Source organism: Bos indicus x Bos taurus, chromosome X, assembly GCF_003369695.1.
Source record: "Bos indicus x Bos taurus breed Angus x Brahman F1 hybrid chromosome X, Bos_hybrid_MaternalHap_v2.0, whole genome shotgun sequence".
Taxonomy (NCBI): domain Eukaryota; kingdom Metazoa; phylum Chordata; class Mammalia; order Artiodactyla; family Bovidae; genus Bos; species Bos indicus x Bos taurus.
The window spans coordinates 59,826,101-59,839,555 of record NC_040105.1 but is presented as its reverse complement, the minus strand read 5'-3'; the positions used below and the strand labels follow the sequence as shown (position 1 = coordinate 59,839,555).

General features: G+C 37.9%; 1 protein-coding gene across 3 annotated transcripts in view; it reads left to right on the top strand.

Annotated features, from left to right (window-relative positions):
• Nucleotides 1–13,455, top strand: part of EDA2R (ectodysplasin A2 receptor) — an 89,168-nt gene that overhangs the window by 16,830 nt on the left and 58,883 nt on the right. For all 3 annotated transcript variants that reach the window (XM_027534704.1, XM_027534705.1, XM_027534706.1), the window contains one exon: nucleotides 413–509. In XM_027534704.1, coding sequence (XP_027390505.1) covers nucleotides 423–509 — 87 coding nt within the window. In that variant the 5' untranslated portion in view covers nucleotides 413–422. The remainder of the gene's footprint in view (nucleotides 1–412; nucleotides 510–13,455) is intronic.

The window sequence follows — 13,455 nt, the reverse complement described above, 5'->3', positions numbered from 1 at the left end:
GATAGCTGGTAACATGTGAGAGATTGTGGCTATACTCTAGTTTCTAGGCAGATACCAGCTCCTTGTCTTATCATTTTCTTTCCAGTTCAGCAAGTGTTACAACCACTAACTGTATGAACATTGGTGAATTCCTTGGCCTTTATGTCTCATTTTTCACATATTCAAAATTAGGTTAATAATAATTTATGATATGGTTGTTTTAAAGCTTGAATTATTACATTTAAACCATTTAAGACTTCTTGGCACATGGTTAGTGCTATCTAGGCATTAGCTGTTTTGATTTGGCTTCCTCAAACCTTCTAACCCAGGTCCAGAGAATAGACTAAGAGGTCCATAAACCAACTAAGATGGAAGCCACTACTTGCCTTGAGATCCTTTCCATTTGTTCCATAATTGTATTCTGTGCCCATAGCCTTCCCACCATGGATTGCCAAGAAAATGAGTACTGGGACCAATGGGGACGGTGTGTCACTTGCCAACTGTGTGGACCTGGACAAGAGCTCTCCAAGGTAAGTACCCCTGGTCAGGATACTTATTTCTGTTACATCCTAGAAAAGCAGAACTGGCAACCAAGAAAGTCCAAGATTAGGAGAGTCAACCCAATCTGTGGCTAATAGGGTTAGCAAATAAAACATATGAAATCCAAAGATTATGACAATAGCATTCACAGTTCCATTAAGAATTCAACCTGGCAGCATCAGAGGCAGGTGAGGATTCCATGAGATAATGGAGTATCTCAAGAGGAGATATATAATACAAAGGCTTAAGAAGGCTGTTAAGTATTATAGACATATGTCAACTAAAGCAAGACCCACTCATTTGGGGTTCAGGAGCCAGCTATCAAGTCTTGGGAATGGAAAAGAGAGAACTGAGTAGGCTGAAATGTGGCCTCTGTATAGAGGAACTGGGCCACTGAGGAAACTGCAAGAGAGGATTCACTGATGGGGAACTAGGAAGGGTCTAGAATCCCAGTTGGTAACAAAACAACCCACAAGGCAGGAATTATATACTCAACCCTGATTTGCAGAGCTGCATTATTGTTTCTGCTTCAGGTCCCCATTGATCCCAGAAACTGAGAGTGGTATTAAATTGAGACTGAAGTTGAGGACACAAAGGTTGGGAGCAGACAGCCAGCAGATTTTTTTCACACTCACATATTTTCTGCAGTTGTCTATTAATTCAGCAATCACTTACTGGTTTTGTTCATTGTTATTCAGTCACTAGGTCATGTCCTACTCTTTGCGACCCCATGGACTACAGCACACCAGGCTTCCCTATCCCTATCCTTCACTATCTCCTGAGTTTGCTCAAACTTATATCCATTGAGTCAATGATGCCATCCAAACATCTCATCCTCTGTCACCCCATTCTCCTCCTACCCTCAATCTTTCCCAGCATCAGGGTCTTTTGCAATGATTCAGCTCTTTGCATCAGGTGGCCAAAGTATTGGAGCTTCAGCATCAGTCCTTTCAGTGAATATTCAGGGTTAATTTCCTTAAAGGTTGACTGCTTTGATCTCCTTGCTGTCCAAGGGACTCTCATGAGTCTTTGCCAACACCACAGTGCAGAAGCATCAAGTCTTCGGTGCTCAGGCTTCTTTATGGTCCAACGCTCACATCCATACATGACTACTGGAAAACCATAGATTTGACTATATGAACCTAGTCAGCAAAGTGGTGTCTCTGCTTTTTAATATGCTGGCTAGGTTTGTCATAGCTTTTCTTCCAAGGAGCAAACGTCTTTTAATTTCTGCAGTCACTGTCCACAGTAATTTTGGAACCCAAGAAAATAAAATATGTCACTGTTTTCATTGTTTCCACATCTATTTGACATGAAGCAATGGGACTGGAGTGAAGAGGAACTAAAAAGCCGCTTGATGAAAGTGAAAGAGGAGAGTGAAAAAGGTGGCTTAAAGCTCAACATTCAGAAAACTAAGATCATGGCATCTGGTCCCATCACTTCATGGGAAATGGATAGGGAAACAGTGGAAACAGTGTCAGATTTTATTTTTCTGGGCTCCAAAATCACTGCAGATGGTGACTGCAGCCATGAAATTAAAAGACGCTTACTGTTTATAATAGCCAAGACATGGAAGCAACCTAGATGTCCATCAGCAGATGAATGGATAAGAAAGCTGTGGTACATATACACAATGGAGTATTACTCAGCCATTAAAAAGAATACATTTGAATCAGTTCTAATGAGGTGGATGAAACTGGAGCCTATTATACAGAGTGAAGTAAGCCAGAAGGAAAAACATAAATACAGTATACTAACGCATATATATGGAATTTAGAAAGATGGTAACAATAACCCGGTGTACGAGACAGCAAAAGAGACACTGATGTATAGAACAGTCTTATGGACTCTGTGGGAGAGGGAGAGGGTGGGAAGATTTGGGAGAATGGCAATGAAACATGTAAAATATCATGTAGGAAACGAGTTGCCAGTCCAGGTTCGATGCACGATGCTGGATGCTTGGGGCTGGTGCACTGGGACGGCCCAGAGGGATGGTATGGGGAGGGAGGAGGGAGGAGGGTTCGGGATGGGGAACACATGTATACCTGTGGTGGATTCATTTTGATATTTGGCAAAACTAATACAATTATGTAAAGTTTAAAAATAAAATAAAATTGGAAGAATAAAAAAAAAAAAAAAGACGCTTACTCCTTGGAAGGAAAGTTATTACCAACCTAGATAGCATATTGAAAAGCAGAGACATTACTTTGCCAACAAAGGTCTATCTAGTCAGGGCTATGGTTTTTCTGGTAGTCATATATGGATGTGAGAGTTGAACTGTGAAGAAATCTGAGCGCTGAAGAATTGATGCTTGTGAACTGTCGTGTTGGAGAAGACTCTTGACAGTCCCTTGGACTGCAAGGAGATCCAACCAGTCCATTCTAAAGGAGATCAGCCCTGGGATTTCTTTGGAAGGAATGATGCTAAAGCTGAAACTCCAGTACTTTGGCCACCTGATGCGAAGAGTTGACTCATTGGAAAAGACTATGATACTGGGAGGGATTGGGAGCAGGAGGAAGAGGGGACAGTGGAGGATGAGATGGCTGGATGGCATCACAGACTCTATGGACATGAGTTTGGGTGAACTCGGAGTTGGTGATGGACAGGGAGGCCTGGCATGCTGCAATTCATGGGGTCGCAAAGAGTCGGACACGACTGAGCAACTGAACTGAACTGAACTGAATGGGACCAGATCGCATAATCTTAGTTTTTTGAATGCCGAGTTTTAAGCCAGTGTTTTCACTGTCCTCTTTCACCTTCATCAAGAGGCTATTTAGTTCCTCTCTGCTTTCTGCCATTAAGGTTGTGTCATCTGCATATCTGAGGGTATTGGTATTTCTCTTGGTAATCTTGATTCTAGCTTAAGCTTCATCCAGCCCAACATTTCATATGATGTACTCTGTATATCTGTACACATGATGTACTTTGGTCACCTAATGGGAAGGACTAACTCATTGGCAAAGACTGTGATGCTGGGAAAGATTGAAGGCAGAAGGAGAAGGGGACAACAGAGGATGAGATGGTTGGATGGCATCACTGACTCAATGGACATGAGTTTGAGCAAGCTCTGGAAGTTGGTGATGGACAGGGAACCCTGGCATGCTGCAGTCCATGAGGTTTCAAAGAGTTGGACATGACAGGGTGACTGAACTGACCTGACTGTATATAAGTTAAATAAGCTGGGTGACAATATACAGCCTTGATGTAGTCCTTTCCCTATTTGGAACCAGTTCATTGTTCCATGTCCGGTTCTAGCTGTTGCTTTTTGGTCTGCATACAGGTTTATCAGGAAGCAGGTAAGGTGGTGTGGTACTCTCATATCTTTAAGAATTTTCCACAGTTTGTTGTGATCCACACAGTCAAAGGCTTTAGTATAGTCAATGAAGCAGAAGTAGATGTTTTTCTAGATTCCCTTTCTCTTTCTATGATCCAACAGATGTTGGCAATTTGGTCTCTGGTTCCTTTACCTTTTCTAAATCCATCTTGTACATTTGGAAGTTCTCAGTTGATGTACTGTTGGGGCCTAGCTTGAATTATTTTGAGCATTACCATGCTAGCATGTGAAATGAGTGCAATTGTGTGGTAGTTTGAACATTCTTTCACATTGCCCTTCTTTGTGATTGGAATGAAAACTGACCTTTTCCAGTCCAGTGGCCAGTGCTGGGTTTTCCCAAGTTGCTGGCATATTAAGTGCAGTACTTTAACAGCATCATCTTTCAGGATTTGAAATAGCTCCACTGGAATTCCATCACCTCCACTAGATTTGTTTCTACTAATGCTTCCTAAGGCCTACTTGACTTCACACTCTAGGATCTCTGGCTGTAGGTGAGTGGTCACACCATTGAGGTTATCCAGGTCATTAAGACCTTTTTTGTATAGTTCATCTGTGTTTTCTTGCCACCTCTTCTTAATCTCTTCTGCTGCTCTTAGGTCCATACCATTTCTGTCCTTTATTGTGTCCATCTTTGGAGAAGGGAATGGCAACCCACTCCAATATTCTTGCCTGAAGAATCTCATGGACAGAAGAACCTGGTAGGCTACAGTCCATGGGGTCGCAAAGAGTCAGACATGACTGAGTGACTAACATTTGCATTAAATATTCCCTTGGTATCTCTAATTTTCTTGAAGAGATCTCTAGTCTTTCCAGTTCTATTGTTTTCTCTATTTCTTTGCGTTGTTCACTTAAGAAGTCTTTCTTATCTCTCCTTGCCATTCTCTGAAACTCTGCATTCAGTTTGGTATATTTTTCTCTTTCTTCTTTGCTTTGTGCTTCTCTTCTTTGCACAGTGTTTGTAAGGCCTCCTCAGACAACCATTTTGCCTGTTTTCATTTCTTTTTTGGGAGATAGTTTAAACACCTACAAACTGGCAGGCATGGTTTTAGGCACTGTGGATGTGGCAAAACAAAATTTTTTGCCTTCACCAACCTTACCTTTTTTTCTAAATTTATTTATTTTTTATTGAAGGATAATTGCTTTACAGAATTTTGCTGTTTTCTGTCAAACCTCCACATGAATCAATCATAAGTAAATTAGTGAAACAGTGAAAAAGATACATACATAGATATGGAAGTATGACAAGAATTAAATTACAGTGATCTTATACAGAATGACTGGTTAGCTCCTATCATGTAGTACAGGAATGCCTTTTTAAGGAGGTGCCTTCTGGGAAGAGGATAGAACTACTACAGAGTTCCAAGGTGAGAGTGAACTAGGAATGTTCAAAGAAGAGGAAGAATGTAAGTACAGCTGATGATTGTTGGGTGAGAGACAGAGTAGTACATAATGAAGTCTCAGAGAGAGATATTGCCAAATCATGGGGACTCTTCAAGTTTATGTTGAGAAATTTTTTTTTAAGTGCACCAGGAATCCTTCAGAGAGTTTTAGGTTTGAGCTTCCCTGGTAGCTTATATGGTATATAATCTGCCTGCAATGCAGGAGGCCCCGGTTTGATCCTTGGATCAGGAAGATCCTATGGAAAAAGGAATGGCAACCCATTCTAGTAATCTTGCCTGGAGAATTTCGTAGACAAGGAGCCTGGCAGACTACAGTCCAAGAGTCACAAAGAGTAGGACACAACTGAGCAACTATCACTTCACTTCACAGGTTGGAGAGTGACATGATCCCCTGACTGAAACAAAATGTAGTAATTATTTAGCCTGCCTCTTTTCTACCTATTTTGCAAATAGAGACTAAGGTCCAGGGATATCAAGAAACAAGCACTAATTCTAATTTTAACTCCTCTACACATAACATTCTATACCACAGTGGGGTACCCACATGATTTATAAGGGATCTCAAGACCAAGGAATGATCACCAAGAGTTCAGTCATGCTGGACATTAGGATGGACCCAATGGAATAAGCTGCTTGGCTTGATAAAATCTATTTTAAATATCACCTTGATCTTCATGATCAGAAGTCTCAGCACTTTTATAAGAACAAGGTATTAGATAAGTCACCCATATTTACAAACCCAAACTTCTCCAAGGGGAAAAAACAGGTCTTTCTGTCAAACTGTTATTTGTTACCAAACTCTCAAAATTAGCCCATGATGAAGTGTCTAATCATCTCTTTGGTTGTAATTTGTTTTAGCACTACTATAAAGCTCAGAAAAAAATGAATTAACTGCAATACTGTGTTCTTCCAACAACTTTACATATAAATAGCTTGTGCTTGTATAGCAGTCTGTGCTTTATAAAGAGCTTTCATGTGCATTATCTCATTTGGCTGTCTTTCCCACCAAGAAGGTATTATAAACCCCATTTTAGATGATGAAACTAAGACTCAAAGAGGATATGTGTCTTGCTTAAAGTCACAGTGGTTCAGTAAAAATAAACATGAGACAGATGCACATGGATTTGAGTCCCAGCTTTGCTGTGGGCAAATCAATCTTTTATTCAGTTAGGATGTACTAAGTTAAAAATAACATAAAACTTAAAACTGATTTGAACCATAAACACGTTTACTTATGTAATAAAATCTGGAAGCAAGAAACCTTGGTGTTGGTTGGGCAGAATGTTGTCAACATCCTGGGCACCTTGCTATTTTTTCCTCATGCTTGTGGTCTTTTGGTTACCATAACTGAAAGCATTACATCCTTACATCATAGTCAGTTAGGAAGAAGGGGCAGGGGAAAAAGCAGCTTAATATTGTAAGGGGAGAAGGTGGCGCTAGCAGTAAAGTACCTGCCTGCCTAATGCAGGAGACAGAAGAAACAAAGGTTTGATCCCTGGGTTGAGAAGATCCCCTGGAGAAGGGCATGGCAACCCACTCCAGTATTCTTGCCTGGAGAATGCCACGGACAGAGAGGAGCCTGGTGGGTTATAGTCCATAGGATCGCAAAAAGTTGGACACAACTGAAGTGACTTAGCACACACACACGTTTTCCTAGAAGCTCCCCAACAGATTTCCTTTTGAATCTTTTGTATCATATTAACCAGAGTTGGGCATTATAAGTATCTCAAAATTGCATCAGATGCTAGGACATGAGTACTTGGCAAACAAAAATGAGATTGCCATAACAGAATAAGACCAATTGGATGCTTGGAGCTGGTGCACTGGGACGGCCCAGAGGGATGGTATGGGGAGGGAGGAGGGAGGAGGGTTCGGGATGGGGAACACATGTATACCTGTGGCGGATTCATTTTGATATTGGGCAAAACTAATACAATTATGTAAAGTTTAAAAATAAAATAAAATTAGAAAAAAAAAAAGAATCAGTTCTTGAGACTGGTCACTTTACCACCCAGAATTAAATAAATGTTATGTTAATAAGGAAGAAAATGAGCAATGAATTTTGGATAAGAAGCTAACAGCATCTGACACAATCTTATTTTTATAATTTATTTTATTTAGTTTTTAAGTTCACTCATATGAACTGTAAAGTGTTAGTCACTCAGTCGTGTCCAACTCTTTGTGACCCCATGGACTGTAACCCACCAAGCTCCTCTGCCCATGGACTTGTCCAAGTAAGAATACTAGAGTGGGTTGCCATTTCCTTCTCCAGGATGAACTGTAAACATCACTGTAAATAAATCTTTAGAGAAGAGCAACACTCTTCCAGCAGGACATTTTTAGAAGTAAAATGGTCAATCTAAATAATGCATTCAGTTTTAAGAATCCTGTAATATATTAGCAGATAACACTTTTTTTTCTTTATTTTACTAATTTCCACTATAATTACAATTATTGTCAATAGTGCATGGAGTTAGTATATCCCAGAAACCTAACCAAGCATAAATAATGTATGTGTCTATCATCTATTTTATGTCTTCCTTTGTCACATTACATTACTAACATGAGAGGAGTTTGTTTTGTTTTGTTTTTCCTTTTTTTATTTGATAGGGGAAAATATCACCTTTTGGTGTTTGTTTATTTGCAGTGTTGTGAACTGTTTCTGAATTTTTGTTTTCCTATTCTACTCACTGTTTATCATTCATCCTTCACTCATGTAGGGCACCTGACTAGAAATACATATAGCAGAATATGGAGTATTTTAAAAATCTTTTATATAATGTATAATATTTTTAAAAATCAGAAGTGATTTTTAATTTTATTTCATTTTGTCATTATTTCTTGACTATTTAATGACTGTATCATTGATATATTAATTTGATAACCTATATTAATAAATTCCAAAATTAAAATATCTTCCATCCCCAGGATAAGGCATTTTTTATTGTGATTTTGGGTTAAATGCCCTCTTATGTTTTATGTTAATATTTTATTTATAATAAATAAGTACTCTTATTTATAAATAAGTATAATAATAAGTTGGAGAAGGCAATGGCAACCCACTCCAGTACTCTTGCCTGGAAAATCCCATGGATGGAGGAGCCTGGTAGGCTGCAGTCCATGGGGTCGCTAAGAGTCCGACACGACTGAGTGACTTCACTTTCACTTTTCACTTTCATGCGTTGGAGAAGGAAATGGCAACCCACTCCAGTGTTCTTGCCTGGAGAATCCCAGGGATGGGGGAGCCTGGTGGGCTGCTGTCTCTGGGGTCGCACAGAGTCGGACATGACTGAAGCGACTTAGCAGTAGCAGCATAATAAATAAGTACACTATCAGCATCAAAATTGATATCAGCACTATGCTGAAAATGAAGTAAAAGTGTTAGTTGCTCAGTCGTGTATGACTTTTTGCGACCCCATGGATGGTAGCCTGCCAAGCTCCACTGTCCATGGAATTCTCCAGGTAAGAATACTGGAGTGGTTAGCTAGTCCCTTCTCCAGGGGATCTTCCCAACATAGGGATCGAACCCAGGACTCCTGCATTGCAGGCAGATTCTTTATAGTCTGAGGCACCAGGGAAGCCCTTGTGCCTCAAATTTTATATCAGAACTGTGTTAGCTTGGTAAAATTAATTAAGAACATCAATATTTTTCTTGTTATAAAACTAGTTAGCAGGAAAAGAATTTGGGCGGACATGATCATTTGAACATGTTTTCTTTGTTTCCCCATTAGGAAACAAAATTTTCAATATAAATTTTTCATGATACTTTCTTCCTTTCTAATTTCTTAAGAAATGAAACTCCTATTTAAGAAATTATTTTTAAAATTAATTAATTTATTTTAATTGTAGGATAATTAGTTTATAAGGTTGTAATGGCCTCTGTCATACATCAGCATGAATTTGCCATAGGCATATGTGTATCGTTGCCCTCCTGAACCCCTCTTCCAACTGCTTCCCTACCCACCCCTCTTCAGGTTGTTACAAAGCACCAGCTTTGGATCCCCTGCATCATAGATGAAACTCCCCTTGGCTATCTATTTCACATTTGTAATGTGTATATTTCAGTGCTATTTTCTCAAATCATCCCACCTCACCTCCCATTGTGTCCAAAAGTCTCATCTTTATGTTGTGTCTCTTTTGTTGCCCTACACATAGGATTGTCAGTACCATCTTTCAAGATTTCATATATGTGCATTAATATATATTTGTCTTTCTCTTTCTGCCTTACTTCACTCTGTATAATAGTCTCTATGTTCATTCACCTCATTGGAACTGACTCAAATGTGTTCTTTTTTATAGTTGAGTAATATTCCATTGTGTATATGCACCATAACTTCCTTATCCATTCATCTGACGACATCTAGGTTGCTATCCATTCTTATCTTATCCTTATCCTTATCTTATCCTTACCCATTAATCTGGACATCTAGGTTGATTCCATATCCTAGCAATTGTAAATAATGCTGCAGTGAACATTGGGGTACATGTGTCTTTTTCAGTTATGGTTTCCTCAGAATATATGCCCAGTACTGGGATTGCTGGGGCACATGGTAGTTTTATTCCTAGTTTTTCAAGGAATCTCCATACTATACTCCATAGTGGTTGTATCAATTTTCATTGCCACCTACAGTGTAAAAGGATTCCCTTTTCTCCACACCCTCTCAGTATTTATTGTTTGTAGACTTTCTGATGGTGGCATTCTGCCCAGTATGAGATGATGTTGTTGAAGACACTATTTTCTCCAGTGTATTTTTTTTTTTTTTTTGCCTCGTTTGTCAAAGATAAGGTGTCCATAGGTGTATGGATTTATCTTCTGGTTTTCTATCTTGTTCCATTGGTAAATATTTCTGGGTTTTTGCCAGTAGTATACTATCTTGATGATTGTAGCTTTGTAGTATAGTCTGAAGTCAGGAAGGTTGATTCCTCCAGCTCGATTCTTCTTTCTCAAATTGCTTTGCCTATTCAAAATGTCTTGTGTTTCCATACAAATTGTGAAATTATTTGTTCTAGTTCTGTGAGATGTACAGTTCATAGTTTGATAGGGGTTGCATTGAGTATATAGATTACTTTGGGTAGTATAGTCATTTTCATTATATTGATACTTCCAGTCCAAGAACATGGTGTGTCTCTCTGTTTGTGTCATCTTTGATTTATTTTATCAGTGTCTTATAGTTTTCTGTATATAGGTGTTCTCTTTAGATAAATTTATTCCTAAGTATTTTATTCATTTTGTTGCAATGGTGAATGAAATTGTTTCCTTAATTTCTCTTTCTGATTTTTCATTGTTAGTGTATAGGAATGCAAGGGATTTCTGTGTATTAATTTTATATCCTATGACTTTACTATGTTCATTGATTAGCTCTAGTAATTGTCTGATGGTGTTGTTAAGGTTTTCTATGTAGAGAATCATGTAATCTGCAAACAGTGAAAGTTTTGCTTCTTTTCCAATCTGAATTCCTTTTGTTTCTTTAATTTTCTGACTGCTGTGGTTATGGCTTCCAAAACTATGTTGAATAGTCGTGGTGAAAGTGGCTCCTTCATCTTGATTTTAGAGGAAATGCTTTCAGTTTTTCACCATTGAGGATAGTGTTTGCTATGGGTTTGTTGTATATGGTCTCTATTATGTTGAGGTATGTTTCTTCTGTGCCTACTTTCTGGAGAGTTTTTATCATAATGGGTATTGAATTTTGTCAAAGACTTCCTCTGCATCTACTGAGATGATCATCTTGTTTTTATCTTTCAATTTGTTAGCATGGCATATCACAGTGTTTGATTTGCATATATAGAATAATCTATGTATCCCTGCAGTAAAGCCCATCTGATCATGATGTATGATCTTTTTAATATGTTGTTGAATTCTGTTTGCTAGAATTTAGTTGATGATTTTTTCATCTACGTTCCACAGTGATATTAGCCTGTATTTTTTTTTTTTTTTTTGCATGTGTGTCATCTTTATCTGGTTTTGGTATCAGGGTGATAGTGGCCTCATAGAATGAGTTTGGCAGTTTTCCTTACCCTGAAACTTTCTGGAAGGGTTTGAGTAGGATAAGTGTTAGCTCTTCTCTAAATTTTTGGTATAAATTAACTGTGAAGCCATCTGGTCCTGGGCTTTTGTTTGTTAGGAAGAGTTTTGTTTACAGTTTTGAGTTCCATGCTTGTGATTGGTCTGTTCATATTTTCTGTTTCCTCCTGGTTCAGTTTTAGAGGGCTATATTTTTCTAAGAATTTGCCCATTTCTTCCAAGTTGTCCATTTTATTGGCATATAGTTGCTTGTAGCAGTCTTTTATGATCCTTTTTGTTTCTGATTTGTTTGTGGTAACTTCTCTGTTTTCATTTCTAATTTTATTGATTTGAGTCTTCTCCATGTTTTTTCTTGATGAGTTTGGCTAATGGTTTGTCTATTTTGTTTATCTTCTTAAAGAACCAGCTTTTAGTTTTGTTGATCTTTGCTATAGCTGCCTTCATTTCTTTTTCAGTTATTTCTGCTCTGATCTTTCTGATTTCTTTCATTCTAGTAACTTTGGTTTTTTGTTTTTGTTTTTCTTTCTCTAGTTGCTTTAGGTGTAATGTTAGGTTGTTTACTTTATGTATCTCTTGCTTCTTGAGGTAAGCTTGTATTGCTAAGAACTTCCTTGTTAGCACTGCTTTTAGTGCATCTTGTAGGTTTTGAGTAGTTGTGTTTTCATTTTCACTTGTTTCTATGCATATTTTGATTTACTTTCTCATATCTTCAGTGATCTTCAGAACTGTGTTGTTTATCTTCCATGTGTTTGTGTTTTTTATAGTCTTTTTTTCTGTAGTTGATATCTAATCTTACTGCATAATGATCAAGAAAGATGTTTGAAATGATTTGGTTTTTGTTGTTGTTGTTGTTGTTTTTTTAATTAACAGGACTTGATTTATGGTCCAGGATGTGATCTATCCTGAAGAATGTTCCATGTGCACTTGAGAAAATAAGTGAAATCTATTGGTTTTGGATTAAATGCCCTGTAGATATGTTAGGTCCAACTGCTCCAATGTGTCATTTAAAGCTTGTATTTCCTTATTAATTTTCTGTCTAGATGATCTGTCCATTGGTGTGGGTGGAGTATTTATTAAAGGCCTCCATTATTACTGTGTTGCTGTCAATTTTCCCTTTAATAGTTGTTGTCATTTGCCTTATGGATTGAAGTGCCCCTACATTGGGTGCATATATATTTATAATTGTCTTCTTGGATTGATATCTTGATCATTATGCAGTGTTCCTCTTTATCTCTTAAAACAGTCTTTATTTTAAAGTCTATGTTATCTGATATGAGTATTACTACTTCTGCTTCCTTTTGATCTCTTTTTGTATAGAATATCTTTTTCCAGCCCCTCACTTTCAGTCTATGTGTGTCCCTAGATTTGAGGTGAATCTCTTGTAAACACCATATATGGGAGTCTTGTTTTTATATCCATATGGCCAATCTATGTCTTTTTCTTGGAGCATTTAGCCCGTTTACATTTAAGGTAGTTATTGATATGTATGACCCCATTACCATTTACTTTATTGTTTTCAGTTTAATATTGTGTTTATATTTTGTTATTTTGTTTTGGATTTGTTTTTATAGGCCTTTGCTGTGTTTTCTATCTAGAGAAGTTCCTTTATCATTTGTTGAAGCATTGGTTTGGTGGTGCTGAATTCTCTTAGCTTTTGCTTGTATGTAAAGCCTTTGATTTCTCCTTCACATCTGAATGAGATCCTTTCTGAATAGAGTAATCCTGGCTGTAAATTTCTCCCTTTTATCACTTTAAGTATTCCTGCCATTCCTTCCTGGCCTGCAGAGCTTGTGTTGAAATTCAGTCATTCACCTTATGGGGATCCCCTTGTGTGTTATTTGTTGCTGTTCCCTCACTGCTTTTAATATTTGTTTTTAATTTTTGTTAGTTTGATTAATATGTATCTTGACATGTTTCTCCTTTAGCTTATCCTGCCTGGGACTTTCTGGGCTTTTGGGATGGGTATTTCTTCCCTATTTTAGGGAAGTTTTCAGTTATAATCTCATATATTTTCTCATGCCCTTTCCTTTTATCTTCTTCTTCTGGGACATCTATGATTCAAAAGTTGGGGTGCTTAATGGTGTTTCAGTGGTCTCTTATGTTATCTTCATTTCTTTTTATTCTTTTTTCTTTATTCCTCTCTGCTTCATTTATTTTCACCATTCTGTCTTCCAGTTCTC